Source organism: Centroberyx affinis, unplaced genomic scaffold (genome assembly GCF_046629955.1).
Source record: "Centroberyx affinis isolate AG114_WGS23_722 - 3 ecotype Tasmania unplaced genomic scaffold, CSIRO-AGI_Caff_v1 ptg005676l_1, whole genome shotgun sequence".
Lineage (NCBI taxonomy): Eukaryota > Metazoa > Chordata > Actinopteri > Beryciformes > Berycidae > Centroberyx > Centroberyx affinis.
The window spans coordinates 179892-197912 of NW_027282863.1; the positions used below are offsets into that span (position 1 = coordinate 179892).

Genomic DNA, 18021 nt, shown 5'->3' on the forward strand with positions numbered 1-18021 from the left:
GATAACAATTCGGGGGGGCAGGAGTGAGGAGAGAGACGACAACAGATAAGACAGACGGCACACTACAATATGCTTTATCACTGTAGGCCTGTACAGACTGCTGCTCAAAGTGTTTACTATGCTGCTTCATTTACACTGATGTATGTTCATGTCAACTTGCCCCAGATTTATGTATTTTGCTGAAACGGGGTGCGCCATCAAGCCTACTCCTTTCAATTCCACATACTTTGAGGGTGTGCTTGTCCCTGCTGCCTGTAGATTTTTCAACAGTCACATGGTTCCTGTTCCTTCCACTTTACTAGAACGGGGGTGATCTAAAACTTCACCTAAAACACAAGTAAAATTATTGTTTTTATTGTTTTATTTAGGATCCCCATTAGTTATTACCGCAGTAGCAACTATTCTTCCTGGGGTCCACACAAAAGACAAGACATTCAAACATCACATAATGGACAATCCACAATATCAAAAAAACAAAATAAAATAAAAATAAGAGAAAAAAAAATTGTTCTCTCACATTCATAATGTCACCTCAACAGTAAATGGTTAAAGTAAATAATAGAATAAGTAAACTAGGTATATATCAGTATATATAACTGCCCAGTACTACTAGTGCACAGTGAAGCATTACCTAAGTTAGCACCACAAATATAATCAACCTTCACATACAGAATATCATATGTAGCCTAAACTGATTTCTTTCGGAATGATTGCTGTTCTGGGTTAAATGTAGTGGTAGCTTGTTCCAGTTTGACATAGCCCTATACATTACAGTCTTCTTTAAAGCATTGGTTTTAGGTGAAGGTAACGTGAAGCGTCCCATAAAGGCATATCTGGTAAAATTATAGGTCAACATAATAGATATCAGATATTACCTTGACAATATACATCAAGGTATATATGTTTCTTTCTACTATCACACCCCATAAGCAAAAAGAACAAAGGATAATTATACACCAAAAGCAGAAACCGTCCCACAGTGACATCAGACACCCATAAATACTGTCGGGACAGTATAATAGACACACAGCCGTACTCTTTAACACGTGTGGGAAAACCAGGAAAAGGTATGTATGGTTTGTTTGTTTATTCTATGATATAATTAATAAATGTTATGAGATGGACCAGCATTCTATGTGTCTGTGTTGTTTGTGACAATAAGTAACTAACTAGCATTGGTTCATCCAAATGTTTGTTCAGTCTGAGACACTTAAGAGTTTGGACCATTGATTGCATATACACATACAGTTGTATTTGGCGGAAAGGCTCTGCTCTTGAGGATGCTCCCCAATGAATCCAAGCAGCATGCGTGAGATTCAGACATATATCATTCAATATATAAAAGCCATAACATACAACCAGACATAATTCAGAGATAGCTTGCACAACATCCTATGTACAACCAATAGCAGGAGGAAGTTGGGGAGGTGGAGGGAGTTTTGCAGCAACCTGGTCTATAGGAGCATTGGCAACAATCAACAGCAGAGTGAGAGTGTGAGCTGTCAGATTTATGAAGTAAAATTTGAATGTGATTTGTGATTGAGAGTCAGCTGATACCGATCAGCTGGATTGTTGTTTGGAGAGGACAGCTGATAGCCGATCAGCTGACTGCGGGCACGACTTGAGTGTTCTGCCTGAACTAATTGGAAACAGATGCTTAGTCATAGACCATCTACATACATTAAGGTGATTTTCTGAAGTAAAATTACCCTAGGACGACAGAGTTCACTCATGCAATACATTGGGTAATTGCAGCCAGAATTTTTACCTGGGTAGCTGGAGATTAATATTGAGCTACAATTAATATTGAGCTACTAAAGGAGGTCTGGTAATGTAGTTTTTACTTGAGTGAGTGATTTCAGTCCCGTGCGCAAACTCCCATGTCTTCTTCCAATTCTAGTAACGTCCAGATCAATGCTATATGATTCAGATATTACAAATACTTTGTAGAGTAGGCGTATTGACAGAAATGATGCACCTCTTTGTAATTTATAGGAGAAATAAAGTTATACATATAGGGGGGATTGTCGTGGAAAACGGGGACATCTGGTCACCGTAACATACATAGACTATAGGTTAGTTCTGCAGTGGCTCTGGGAACTCTCCCCTGGTTCTGTGGATGCCGCAGTGTCTCAGAACAAGAAGCAGAAATAATGATCATACCTGCAAATTAGTCCATAACAAAATCTAAAAATTGAAATCAGAGTTGCGAATAGTGAGCTAATGGGCCGCTAATTCGCTTAGCCACCAGCAAAGCCTTGCACTTGCCGAAATAATCTGCAATGTTTCTTGTCCTGACCGTACCATGATCAGTTTCCATGATGAATAAGTTATCAAAATGTCAATAATGTGGATATTACAAGATTTAATTTAACAGTTAAACGAATGAACAGTTGTTACAGTATTATGAAATTAACTTTAACTGTAAATACATAAAAATTGCATCTTTTCCACAGACCGGAACTACTGTTTGAGCAAAGGATGATGGGAAGGGCTAAAACTGACTATCCTCAGTATCTGTGCAGCTAAGATTTTAGCTGTAGGTGACCCCCCCACACCCACTACCCCAACCCACCAGTTGACTGTTGGTCTCTCTGTGTCTCTGCCAGAAGCCTCCCCGGCTGGCTGCCTCCTCCATGGACTACTGGAAGGACTGGCCGCGGGCCGACTCCCCGTACTCCCAGGCCGGCTCCGAGCCCCAGGGTCCCCCCAGCCGGGCCGACACCCCCCACAGCAGCCCGTCGCCCCTGGGCCTCGTGTCCGGCCTGGGTCCCCTGGGCCCGCTGCTGGTGTCCGGCTCCACCGTGGCCACCGCGGCCAAAACGCCCAAGCTAGCCGTGGCGCCGCTGAAGCCGGAGCAGTACGAGTTCTACATGTACCAGGAGGTGGACACTCAGGAGCTGACTCAGCAGGTCAAGGACAAGCTGGCCAAGAACGGCATCTGCCAGCGCATCTTCGGAGAGAAGGTTTGCCCCTGCCAGAACTAAACCACCACCACCACATGATGTTCAGTGGTGTGACAGTGTGCTACCGACTCACTCAGCTCTCCTCCAGTTGACCTTTTCTTAAAGAGTCGTGTCACAAAATAGGTTTTTACTCCTCAGCCTTTCAAATGCTCTAGATCAGTGATTCTCAACCTTTTTCATACCAAGGACCTTAATTTAGTCCACATTAGAGCCACGGACCCCCATATGATGAGATTTTGTCTCTCAGATGCAAATCTGAGAATATTTTTATTGTTAGATGTGATTTTGTCCAGAATTCCATGACTATCTGTATTGTAGGTAGAGAGACAACAGTGAAACTATGATCAAAACACTCATTCTTCTACATTCTCTAATTGTGTTAACTTCTTGTAAATGAAATAATGGTGCAGTTCAACAATGTATCAATTTGCTGGGGGCCTCCTGGAACCCTCTCAAAGACCACTGCTCTAGATGTCACCTAGAACAGCAAGCAAGAAGTTCAAGAAGTAGTTTCAGGAAAGGCCATGTTCACTGTGGATTTGGCATGCAAGTGTGAATTCCAGTACAGTGGTTCTCAACGTGGGGTCCGGGGACCACCACGGGTCCTTGAGGGAGTTCCAGGGGGTCCCCAGGCAAATTAATGAATTGTTAAACTTCACCATTATTTCATTTACAAGAAGTTAACACAATTTGAGAACGTAGAAGAATGACTGTTTTGGTCATAGTTTCGATGTTATCTCTCTACCTACAATACAGATAGTCATGCAATTCTGGACAAAATCATATCTAACAATAAAAATATTCTCAGATTTGGGTCCGAGAGACAAAATCTCATCAAATGGGGGTCCATGGCCCTAATGTCGACTAAATTTGGGGTCCTTGATATGAAAAAGGTTGAGAATCACTGCCATAGTACACGTTTTAAAGTATGCATGTGGGACTTTACCTCCTAATACAATTACAGCCTTTGTGATGACTCTTCTGAATGCCCTTGCCAGCAGGAACATAGATACAATGAGTCAGAGCAAGCATGCGGTTGTAACATGAGTAGCGTGATTATACATCAGAATGTCGTTCTCCTCTGACTCATTCTTAATGTCGGCGTGTATGTGGCTGCCTGCGTGCTCTTGAGCATGTGCTGTGTGTTGCAGGTGCTGGGCCTGTCTCAGGGGAGCGTGAGCGACATGCTGTCCCGGCCGAAGCCCTGGGCCAAGCTGACCCAGAAAGGCCGAGAGCCTTTCATTCGCATGCAGCTGTGGCTCAACGGAGAACTGGGCCAGAACGTCCTGCCTTTACAGGGCCAGCCGCAGGGTAGGCACCCAGCATGACCACATACACACAGCACAGGGGTGACACCAGTTGCAGAAGCACTCTTTATTTGCAGTTATACACAGGGTTCCTACGCAGGTCTGGAATGTCTGGAAAAGTATTAAAAATGAATTTGGTCATTTCCAGGTCTTGAATAGTTTGCAAATTTGAAAAAATGTCCGGAAAAGTATGGAAAATGTTGCGGTTCAGGTCCGATACACACATAATTCTAGCTTTTATGTTGTTGTAGAGCCACTTTGAGTCCACAGTTTTTGTTGATGTGAAGAATAATGTTCAGATAGAGGGACGCTCTTATTACCCAGCTGCTGTCAGCATGCATTATATCAAATACCCACCAAAATCAAATCCAGTCAAGAACATAGGGTCTGGGAAAAATATGGAATTTCAAAATGGAAACCGTGTAGGAACCCTGCCAATCATCTCACATATTGTGATATTTGTCGCTGTGAAGAACAATCTTCATCTATACAGTGATATGACCTAGTTAGCAGGGGCAAGATGTCTATCTGCGTAAATCATATTGAACACCAGACAAAATCTTCAAAACAAATCAAGGTCTGGAAAAAGTATGGAATTTTTTAATTGAAAATGTGTAGGAACCCTGTATACATTACTTTTCCGACCACGCATTGTGATTGGACGAGGGAAATTCTTTTGACTGCAATGTATACATTTGTGCCTTACAACTGTATCACTCTGCCTTGAACTATGAACTATTATCGAATGAAGCAAGCAACGAGGAAGGCCAAAATCAAATTAATTTAAACTGTAAAGATTGTATCTTTGTTTAAAGGTGCATTAAGTAGTCTCTCTTCCTACACAAGTCTCTGGCACCGGCTATAGCATTTTGGGGGCATCAAGCGCAAATGTCTCAGGGGCCCCCCTTGGGGAGAGTCAGCACAGCGGCGTTGAACATTTCTGAGTTGTGTTTGCAGGTCAAAGGAAGAGCTTTTTGCTCTAAATCAACACAACAGGTGTAGAATACTGAGTGCTGTATTTATTTTCAAATAACACAATAAATAGCAGCGCTGGTTCACACATCAAGAAGTATTTGGGGGCCCCCTCCCACCTGGTGATGATATAAGTCACTTATTATAAGTCCACCATATTGTTTCATTATCTAAACTAACATTAAACATGCTTTTAATAGACTGAAGGGTAAGAGAACTAACATTAGCTATTGATAGCTAACCAAGACATTACTTGGAAATCCACTTTGAACCCCTAATTCTGCACACGCAGCAAAATGTTAATGTTGCCACATAGCAAGCTTAGCAAATATTAACATTTAAACTTAAGACAGAATGACATTTTGCACCCATGATTGTTAAGATGCACCAACACAATTTCTGTAGCTGTAGCTTTTCTGTAGCCAAAAAGCGGGCATATTTTGAACATAATATAATAGTTTTGAACATAATGAAACTGAGGTAGTGATGAAGGCTTTTGTCTCCTAAAAGATTCGTTTTTATATTTTTAAACCTCTAGAGTCAACAGGCCCGCTCTGGGGGCCTAGATGCCATGCCTTGTACATTTTTTAATACAATTTGAATATATGATTAATTTATTTATTTATGAGTTTATGATAGCACGATTCTGGGTTTTTTTTGCATTCAAAACCTGAGATTTCAGACGTTACAGCAGTACTTCTATGTTGCATTTCAGCCATTTACAGGCGGAGCTAGGCTTTTTCGAATCATTTGCATGGTCTGGCCCTACGGCAATGTATATGGATGCGAGCCGAGCTAGAAAGCTTGCCAGTCGAAGGGAACGCGAAAGAATGAATGGTAACGAACGGGGGAAGTGTCAGGGTCGAGTCACACACAGAATAAAGACATGTGGAGCGCAACAGAGAGAGAGCGACGAGAGAGAAAACATGGATACACAACCTATAGAATGATAAAAGAATGATTATACATTTACAAATGGTCCAAAAACGGAATAAAAAAGAACGTATACATTAAAAGAAGCCTTGGTTCTCTTAGATAAGCGATGAGGATGGAGGCCCATGAATATAATAATGCGGTGCAATTATAATAAGTGACTTATATCATCACCAGGCGGCAGGGGGCCTTGTGTAATGGAAGAGACGGCACTATCTGGCGTGGACCTAAATTTAGTGAGAAAGCAGCCTAAACCATAAATGTTACAAGAACTCAACTTTTAACTTGTGTGCCGTTATGGGTCTGTGTGTCTGTGTTTGTGTGTGTGTGTGTGTGTGTGTCATGCGAGTATGCATGAGTGTGTCTGTACTTGAATAGAAGCATGAGTCAGCTTTGGAAGCCAGATTGCCATTGTCCTTGTCAGCAGGTTAAATTCTGCTGGGCCTTGGATAGTGTTGGGCAGAACAAATCTTTCGGTGAATCCTTCATAACGAGTCACTACCTCAAAATGAATTGGGGTTTTCACGTTTTTTTTTCCTTAGATTGAGCTATCAGTCATTTAGAAAAGAGAGGGCAGGGCATGCTAATTTGCTAGTATTGTGAAGGGAGTCAATGCAATACATGCATGGTGACAGCACATGCCGAATCCATTTAAATTGTATTTATTTTATAATTTTATCATGCCATTTTAATTATAACCTACGAAATCACGCAAAGTGTTTTATTTTTAATTTGACTGGTTTTGTTTGTCTATTTTATATGTTGAGACAAACACTATCCCACTACTATAATTGGAGAGCGGTTTGTGTGTTTGTGGGTCCCGAGAGGAGAGGAGGAGGAGACAAGGAGAGGAGAGGAGGAGAGGAAACAAGGACAAGGGAGGAGAGAGGAGAGGAGAGGGGAGAGGACAGGAGACAAGGCGAGGAGAGGAGGAGAGGAAAGGGGAGGAGAGGAAACACGGAGAGGAGAGGAGACAAGGAGAAGAGAGGAGAGGAGAGGAGAGGAGAGGAGGAGAAGAAAGGAGGAGGAGAGGAGACAAGGAGAGGAGAGAAGACAAGGAGAGGAGAGGAGGAGAGGAGAGGAGGAGAGGAGGAGAATAGGAGAGGAGGAGACAAGGAGAGGAGAGGAGGAGAAGAGGAGAGGAGACAAGGAGAGGAGGAGGTTATAAATTCTAGTAATAGTAATTTTCTATTTGGTGTGTGTTTGTTATTAAGAAAATAATTTGCAAACTACAAAAGTACACTTTTATTTAAGATTATTTACAATATTTCTTGAGTACAACTAAAACGTTAGTTACACCAATATACAAAACAATTAACTACCAACCAAGCTGAAAACTGCAGCCGCGAGCCTCACCCCACACCGCAGACACAGTATCTGCAAGCTGTCCCAGACGAGCAGCATCTCGAGCGTTTGATACTCCTGCCATGTGGAGTCGAGTTTGAGTTTTCAGTATCCAGGCACAGGAACGAGTCGTTCAACAAAGCAGTATCTGAGTATGGCAAGCCCCGAGGGGAAAAACACAAGTCGGCGCACGACTCAAAACTATACAAACCGCTCAATACAAGAACATACACTGGGTTGTCATACTAACACAAAGAATATTGTCTCTTTTTTCAGTGAAACCATGTCTATCAACTTAGCGTCCCTACAAAGAAACAGTAGTTCTTTTGTGGTAAAGTACCGCAGGCACAGTGTGATTTGCAGGCTGTAACTCCAGCATTCAGTACCGCTGCCATGTCGAGTCCAGTATTCAGTATACGGCAGTGATTCTCAACCTTTTTCATATCAAGGACCCTAATTTAGTCCACATTAGAGCCACGGACCCCCATATGATGAGATTTTGTCTCTCGGACCCAAATCTGAGAATATCTTTTATTGCTAGATATGATTTTGTCCAGAATTCCATGACTATCTGTATTGTAGGTAGAGAGATAACAGTGCAACTATGATCAAAACAGTCATTCTTCTACATTCTCTAATTGTGTTAACTTCTTGTAAATGAATGTCATCAGTTTGCTGGGGACCCCCTGGAACCCCCTCAAGGACCCCTGGTGGTCCCCGGACCCCTCGTTGAGAACCACTGGTATACGGGTTACTTACGTACTGAAACTCGAAAACCCGAATTAACGGCTCACTCAACAATGTACTACTGCCTCAAAAAGTCTTTGTTTGTGAAGGTACATGGCGGTACTGTGGCTCACTGTAGCATGTACTTTGATCATTTACAGAAGCTATTTGTCTCAGTGCATATGCTTGAACGAGAGCGGGTGGGGAGAAAGGCAACTAGCCGGACTTGTTCAATGAACTTGATGGAAACTCGAAGTGGGAGGAACCAGTACGTACCACTAGAGACTCGGTACGTTTCGAGCTCAAGAAAGACTCGTTCAAAATGATTTGTTCGTTCATTTTGGCCCCGCGCTGGCCTTGGATTGGAAGGAAACTAGCTAGATCCTGTCTGCCGTGTGCCATACGCACTCACTCATACACATATGGAGAGATTAATTCTACCATTAGGTGTCCACCATGATAATGTGATACCTACGGGAGCGTATCTATGTTCCCAGGGTCCTATGTTTAACCCTAAACCCTAACCCAACCCTAACCCTAACTAACCATATTAAGCGAATACAGAGCTGGGGAACATCTTTTTCAGGTTCCCATTATGTGCTATATAGAGCTGCGGAACATAGGACCCTGGTAACATAGGACCATGGGAACATAGGACCCTGGGAGAGCACATATGTAGAACTGGGGAACATAGGACCCTGGGAACATAGGGCCCTGGGAACATAGGAATGACTCCACACCTACTCTGGGGGCCTGGAAGTAAAGCACACTGGAAGCTTTCTGAAGTTATTAGATAACTCAATACCTTTGGTCACATTTTACATGATAATCAGTCATTTGAAAAATTCAGCACTGAACTTCAAGTCATGAAGACCCAATGGGGAAACAGTAGACTTCTACCACAATGGGTGCTTGAAGGCAGATACCAGTACCACTATTTTTGTATTGAAGCTGCCGATATTCAAGATCAGAATGTTGCATTAGAATTAGTTCAGGTGAAGGGTTTCCCATAGTCAACCATAGTAGTATATAATAAATATGTAATCAAATTGCATCATATCCATCATATCAGACTGGACCAGATCCCATTTGTAATATGTATTTATTTATTTATTTGGATCCCCATTAACCATCACCAAGGTAGCAATTACTCTTCCTAGGGTCCACACAAGTAAACATTACATCATAATGCAAAACAATAATGTATTTAAAATCCAAGGCAAAAAGAAACAGAGAATAACAAAAAAAAAAAACAAGCAAACTACAACAATGAAACAACAACAATAAAAGCAACCTCTTGATGCAGGCCTAGTATTAAAGTTATGACCACTACTACTATGAAAATTGATGGTACAGGACATTCAGGATTTATTATATTTATATAATAGACTTATATTTAATATAAGGATGATATCAGCAAACCTATATATCAGACCTACCTTAATAAATAGTCATTTTGAATGAAACACTGGCAGAGGTTTGGATCAGATCAGATGTCCTCTCTGGTTCAGCCTGCAGGGCCATGACTTTGGTTTAGTTTGCAGAAGTACAGTTTGGTTTGGCTTGGTTTGTAATGAATTGAATCAAGTCAAAATTGGCTCAGGCTGTTTTGAAAGATGAAAATATACTTGCTCCAAACGCATCTCTGTAACATCATCAAATTCAGGGACAGGTCGCTCCTAGACTTGATATAGAACTCAATCCAAAACAAAAGTACACAGCCACACCACTCACTGCTCGTTACCCACGACACACACACACACACCAGACATCACACAGGACCCGTTGGAGCCAATGCGACCGCAGACACGTTAATTGGATCCCAGCTAATTAAAGGGGAAGTGGGCTGGCAAGACGAGCAGCGGCCCAGCCAGAGGTACACTTTTAGGGAAGCTAGTTTTAAGTCTAGTTTTACAAGCTACCAGTTACTTCACACTGGAAGAAGTTGAATATTAATATATAGACGAATAGACAAATATAGTTTGGTTAACTAAAGTTACGTAGAAAAAGTAGTTCAAACTACTACATCTGCAATATCATATAATACAAAATCATAACTGCAAACACACCACTGATTAGTTAAAATGGTATCTAATTTGAAATAAAGTGAAGGAATGTTGACTGTGGTTCTAGTTTCAACACTCCAAGAGCTGTCAAACCAAATAACCCTATCTGGCTTCATAATGTTAATTGTCTGTTGGGAGTCAAGTCCATCACTCCTACATTTACACCAGACAAAAAAATTTTTTAAAAACAAATAAATAAAAGAAATAAAAGGATGGAAAAAATGCAATTCTGCTGAATTCTGCTAATACTGAATATCTGGAGAAGGAAGACTGATAGCCATTTCAACCACTTGTTTTTGTTCTTGTAACTTATGCCTGCCATACATTAGAAGGCATTTAGTCACTCTCACATTTAACAACAATTTGTCTCAAGTCATGAGTTTTTAGTCCTAGAGCTGCTCACATTTTAAGATTCTGTTAAGCCTGAGGATCATGCGGCATCACACATTAAAAGACTCCAGCAGGATTTTTCACAGATTTGGTAGTAGCTCCAGGTTTTCAGTGCATGTGAAGGATTATACAGGCTCACAAACACTGATAATGGCCTATGATGTTTGAGTGTGAATGAAGCTACAACATCCCCTTCCTCCACCATCACACACATACAGCAAACCACACATACGCAACACGCAGAGAGAGAAATAAAGAGAGAGATCGACTCTCGTTCTCTCCACAGCTTCACCAGTTTCTCCTCCGGTTAAACGGTCCAACGGAACCGGGACTGGTGCTTCCCCGCCGGCATCGCCGTGTTTACTACTCTGTCTGTAGAGCCTTGTCACCTGTCACTACAGGTGCGGATGTCAGCCAAAGACAGCGCACCTATTGGCGGTAACATAATAAATCGTTTAGTTGACAATCATGCACCGTTTGAGCCAAGACTAAAGACTTAAGATGATATTAAACATGTTTGATTTTGTCGTAATGGTCAAGACGAGAAAAAGACTGCATTAAGACGGCTGAGTTTTCCACCTAACGACGGGAGCACGCAGCTATGGAAGCCGAGAACGGCCGTGCTTGCAATTATTTTTTTTAATGCCGTTATCTCGCGATCACAAGTTAATTATCTCGTTATCTCGAGAAAACAAGCTTTGTTATCTCGAGATAACGAGATAATCAACCCGTTATCACGAGAAAACAAAATGTCGTTTCCTCTTATTACTTATAATGTTTATCAGAGATCAGGAGCCATGCCAGCATGCATAGATGGCGTCTTGACAACTGTAGCAACTGATTTAAGCTGAAAATCGTAACAGCAAACAAAACTACACATTTATGCCTTGACTTATTGTTCAGTTATGAATCCTCCCCGACAGTCGTGACAGTGATCTTGAATGCTGAAATCAGGTGTGATCAAATGAACCTGACACTCATTTTCGAGTTCTCCATAATTATTCCGTGATCTTGAGAAAACAAAAGTCGTTTTCTCGTGATAAATTATCTCGTTATCTCGAGAAATCTGCCTTTTGTTTTCTCGAGATAATGAGATAAATCAACCAAGAGCTTGCCTAGTCTAATCATATTGAAATGTGTAGCCTTTAAGTCTGTATTTGTCGCTTCCTCTGTGGAGAAGATTTCCCAGAGTAGGGGTTTCTGAGACAACTTCACCTACTTCCAATGTGCATGGAGAAGGGAAAAAGGTCTAAAAAGGTCAAAACTCCAGCAACACTTGTAGTATATAGAACAAGTTTATTGTTAGCCCAAAGCGTTTCGGCTTGTGGCCTTCATCAGGGTCATCATGAAACACATTACAAACAACATTTAAATAGGGTAACAGAAAAAATTCAAAAAGGTAAAAAAAATAAAAGACAACCAATCATATACATCCACACACATATCAGCCAATGGGGTACCTACAAAGATGGGTTGGAGAAGATTTCCCACCAGTGACTATAACGACAAATCGGGTGAATCTCAATCCGTGGGGATAGGACGTTTCCTGGTTTAGGCTGATAAGACAGCTGGATTTTACAATAAAATCTGCACTAATGCAAGATGTGAAATGTGAAAATCCCCATTTCACATGTGTGTTTTATTTTGTCAGGGTGTGAACTTATGGGGGGTGGGGTCTAGGAGAGCTGTTGTACTGAATTACAGCGTACGAACCCTGATGTATGATAATGAGAGGGGAGAATGGACACCCTAGCCTTACTCCCCACCAACACACACACACACACACTATGCCAGCTAATTAATATGCGAGCAGAAGTGGTGGTGAGTGATGAATAGGTTGGACCCAGATCCCCACTAGCAGTGCCCACAGTACAGCTTGATTGATTACGTTCACTGGCTGTCCTACATTAACTACCCTTTCTCAATCATTTTTACAGCAAATTAGCCCTGACAATACATGGATTACACTGATGACTTAGAATGGACAGATCGGGATCAGAGGGAGCAAAAAAAAAAAAAAGGGAAAGAAAAATTCATGGGTTACATTCAACAGCAGGTATTGAGAAACTGTCAAATGCTTAAATTCAACGTTTAAATGTTATTTGGTTGACGTTTTTTATATGAAAGGCATTCTACTACATTCATTCATTCTTTTTCCATACCCGCTTATTCTTAGTCAGGGTCATGGGGGGGCTGCAGTCTATCCCAGCATGCACTGGGCGGAAGGTCATCAGTTCATCACAGGGCTAACACAGATAGGCAGACACAGATTGATGGGCAAATATTTGTATTTTGTGAATGAATGTGAATGTGAGCATGAGTGCTCACATTCACATTCATTCACAATTTGCATTCTCCAGTTCACCTGTCATGCATGTCTTTGGACTGTGGGAAGAAACTGGATCTAAATCTATTGTCTGCTTGCATATGTGGGAGGAGGAAGAAACTGATATTTAACACTTAAAGCAGCATTCCTACTGGTCATGGAATTCTTGGAGTTTTGAGAGGGGTATTCTTAACAGGGAAAGTCAGGGAATTTGATCAATTCTGTGGGGAAGTCGGGGAATATCAGGGAATTTTACAAATGGATCACTTTCCAGGAATATAGCATATAGCAGGAATATAACGCTCTGACTCATTTATAGAAAGTCGTGTAAAAGTCATGGAATTTTACATCAGGGAGTGGAGGGAACCCTGTTAAAGTGACATTTTGTAAATTTAAACAGAAGTCCATGCAACGTGTGTGTGTGTGTGTGTGTGTGTGTGTGTGTTTGTGTGTGTGTGCATAAAAAGAGTAAAAAGTGTATGCACAGTAGAGCTGGATGGAGGGCATGGGACAAATAGAGAGTAAATGGAATTAGAAGGGACTATAGTTAGCAGGACTATATGTAGACTCTCTGAAGGGTTCTCGGGTGAAGGTTGAACAGTACACACACACACACCTTCAAATACCTCCTGTATCTGTGTGTGTGTGTGTGTTTGTCTGCGTGTGTGGCGCTTTAAGCCATATTTCACTTTGGTAGAACTTTTAGACATGCATGATTATCATTCAAGCTTTGTTTCCCTGGATGGCAATATCCACCGCTGTAAACAGGAACTACTAGTTGAAAAGTGCCTGGATCTACTGGGTTGACTATGGGTCCCCAGGATGACCAATAGAGGCTTTGTGTCACAAATCTCCTATCAACCAGGTGTGGCTCCATCATGGAGGTGCACTGGAGAATTGGCTAGTTAATATTGTCTAAATCAACCAGGCCTGAAAAAGAGAGATAGCTGAAACAAGCTTGTTGTGGTGTGGCTGTAGATCCATTCAGTGAGATTATAAGTAAAAGTGAATAAAGGTACATTTGTTTCCAAATCTATTTAGCCCTAGTTTCTACCTAGTTACACTCTGAGTTGTAGCTTGAGAAGAGTCAGCTCACTTAACCTGAACAAACATTTTTGGTTTTGTTAGCTAGCTAACTAGCCAACAGGCTAATTTAGCAAAGCAACTGATGCTAATGTTAAACGCACAATATGTAATTGTATTTGTAATATGTAATTTTCTTCCGTTAGGGGTCTCTCAATTAAAACAATAACAGAAGACGGAGTTTGATGACGTCGTGAAGTAACGTGGGATCATGGGAGTTGTAGTCTTCATTGTTAAACAACCACCATTGCCGTACGGTTTCTCACAGACAGACAGACGGTGCTCTGCAGTCAGCTTCTCCTGGTTAGGATTCCTTCAGTGTTCATCGTTCAGGAGGTTTTTACCGGGAGCCGAATTATCCGCAGAGGTCTCCTCCTCTCCAGAACAAACGGACCCGGTGATTAAAACCGGTAAAAACACTGAATAAAGCAGTTTCACGTTAAAAATCAGTGTTTCTCTGACGCTGTTCGGCAGACAGAGGACGAGCCGAGCTGCTGCTAACGTTTGCTCAGCTTGTTTCTCTGATAACTTAAGATCCAGACGTCCGATGACTAAAATCCTTCATCCGGTTAAAAGATATAGTTAAAAACGACCAAGATCTAAAAAGTGTATCGTAAAAATGTGGCTTAAAACTCTTAAAGCTTAAGCTTAGCTTAAAAATCAAATTTTCTGGCGGACAACCACAACGCCGATGCACGCGCACAAGATGATCATCAGGGTAAAGGGGATCTGACGCCACTGACAGGCAACCAAATGAAACGGACCGTTACCTTGAATAAAATTACGGGTTTCTCTAGGTTTGAAAATTGTTGAAAACATTTGGGATAATGTAAGTACACAACTCAACAAAATATATAACATAGGTCCAGTCGATTTTAGACATTTTAATGCGGAAAAGTTACATATTGGGCCTTTAATATGCAAATATTAGCCACTACTAACCCTAGCTGCTACTAGATACGCTAACTAGTGTGCTAATCAGATGTGTTAACAACAAGAAAGTAATGGTTAGCTGACCAGATACTATGGTTAGCTAGCTAACAAGCTGACATTATCTAAACACAAAATCAATCAGATGGATCAATAATGAAATAATCAGTTCCCAGTAACAGCACAGAATTTAACCATGTCTATTCAGTTCTGTTGAGATGCCAAGTTGCACATTGAAAACTAGAAGGGCACTCAGAGAGCGCAGAGAGAAGGTTTGTGCTATTATTGCTTGTTCATGAGTCAGATCCGGATCCGCTCCAAAATTTACTGGGTTCTTCCTTGGCCCATGCTACACCCTTCCACCAAGTTTCATGAAAATCGGGCCAGTAGTTTTTTGCGTAATCCCGCTAACAGACAAACAAACGGCACCGAAAACATAACCTCCTTGGTGGAGGTAATTACAATCAGCTGGTCAAGAGCTGAAGACCTCCAATATGGCCGCCAGGGGGTGTTTTATGCCACCCGAAAGCCTCTATAGATGTATTTGCCATAAGAAATGAAGTAAACTCTCCTATTAGAAGCACTCGCCGTGTCCTCCTCAGTCACAACTCATCCTTAATTCTTCTCCAATGCTAACACACACACACACACACTCATGTAAGGTCATAGATGGCTGCGGTGTGCAAGATTTAATGATTTTAAAGCAATGATATTTGACATTTCTACAATGTTTGCTTTTTATAATGGAATTTTTATTATAAATGGAATTCGTTTGGTGTCTCTTGAAAAACAGAAATCCATCTCAATGAGATTACCTGATTTATTAACAAATACAGAGTGAATGAAATGAAAAAATCAAAAACAAAGGTTCCAGTCGTATTCGCAAACGCTGTGTACACGCATATATGAAATATGCGATACAAGCTGTAACATATATGAAAAAGCCCCTGGGACGTTTTTTCCGACGCCCACCACACCACCACCTCCTGCCCCGACCCCCTCAACACGCATCATGTCCTTGGGGATCTGTACCACAGTAACATGGCTGGACTGTCAAGACGTCTTACACCAGGACGACTGGGCGGGATATCTAAACTGACTGCATACACACACACACACACACACACACACACACACACACACTCATTTTCAGCTGTTTTCAGCAGGGTGGTAATCACTAATGATGGCTCCTCTAGGCTGCTCACTTGAAGGCCGCAGCCACCACCCAAACAAACACACACACATACGCGCACAAACACACACACACACACAGATAAATCCTTCACATACAGACACCTTGACACAGAGTAAGAGGAGAGCCTCTCTCTGGATCTCTTTGTTTGCAGTGTGTGACTTCCATGTATCTTACGATCACAAACACTCGCACTCATCACAAGTGAAAGATGATTTTTTTTTCTTTCTGTTTACCTTCTGAAACGTCAAGCCATCGCTTGAGCCAACAGCATCAGACAGTGTTTGCTTGTATAACCCACAGTGGGATCGCCTGGTGTGAGACTAGACAAGTCAGTTCCATACTCAGTGGATAGGAGTCAGCCTGCTTTACACTTACTGCTCACTACACAGTTGAAGGAGTTGTCTTTAGGAGTGTGTGTGTGTGTGTGTGTGTGTGTGACTCTGACCTGCACCTGTAATGTATTCTGTATTTAACAAAGTCCAATTAAGCTCAGCAAAAGCTATCCAGCATTTATTTTTTCAGTTTCTGATATTCTCATTTATGTAACAGAACCAAATGTAAAGTTGGTTTGATTTTATTTGATTTTATTTGGATCTCTTTTAGCCCATTGGCTAATTTTCCAAGAGTCCACATTTAAACATACAATAATTAATAATAATACAACACATAATTGTTGACACACACACATATCATACACATACATGCATACATACACACATATAACCTACATACATTGGCACATATCCTGTATGGACCTACATATATACACATATTCATCTACATGTGTTCACCTATAATACCAATACTCTACAAACCTACTGACAGTGCAATACAATAGTGTGATGATAACTACATTTGAATCTTGAAATCTTGCAATCAACAATCCAACTGCCGTACTGTTCTTGAGTGAGTTATTGTAATGAATTCCATAATTTAACAGTTCTGAAAATAAAAGTAAAAGGTTTGATGAGTGCACTTATTCATGCACACACATATCACACATCATATGCATACCACCTTGGGTGTCACCTGTACCATCCTTGTTCCTCACTCTGACACACACACACACACACACACACACATACATACTCCCCTCTACTTGTCCCATGGTTGGCAGCTACAAGGACCTTGGTATGCATGTGCGTGTATATGTGTGTGTGTGTGTGTGTGTATGTGTGTGTGAGTGTGTGTACACTGTGGCCTTGCTCCTGGCCTCGGCTGAAGGAGATTGATGAGGTGTGCCTGCCATCTAGGTCAAACACATACACACACTCACACACACATACAGATACAGAGAGTACAGTGAGCTCTGGAAGAATCTGGACAACAATACATTGTTTGATGTTTTGGCCTTTTTTTGCCCTTTTCTTTGGGATGTGAGAGGACAGACTGACTATTAAGTGAATGTAAAAACTGTCAGTTTAAATTTAAGGGCGCTTTTAGCCATGTCCGATTAAAAATAAAGGCGGTTACAAAGTGCTTTATAGCAGTGGTTCTCAACCTTTTTCATATCAAGGACCCCTAATTTAGTCCACATTAGGGCCACAGACCCCCATTTGATGAGATATTGTCTCTCAGACCCAAATCTGAGAATATTTTTTATTGTCAGATGTGATTTTGTATAGAATTCCATGACTATCTGTACTGTAGGTAGAGAGATAACAGAGAAACTATGATCAAAATAGTCATTCTAAAATGACAAAATAATGAAGTTTAACAATTCATCAATTTACTGGGGACCCCCTGGAATGTCCTCAAGGACCCCTGGTGATCCCTGGACCCC

General features: G+C 41.4%; 1 protein-coding gene across 1 annotated transcript in view; it reads left to right on the top strand.

Annotated features, from left to right (window-relative positions):
* The window catches only part of cux1a (cut-like homeobox 1a), a 182952-nt gene that overhangs the window by 151399 nt on the left and 13532 nt on the right, over positions 1-18021 (top strand). The window contains exons 20-21 of the mRNA XM_071547106.1: positions 2610-2966; positions 4118-4277. Of these exons, the coding sequence (XP_071403207.1) occupies positions 2610-2966; positions 4118-4277 (517 nt within the window). The remainder of the gene's footprint in view (positions 1-2609; positions 2967-4117; positions 4278-18021) is intronic.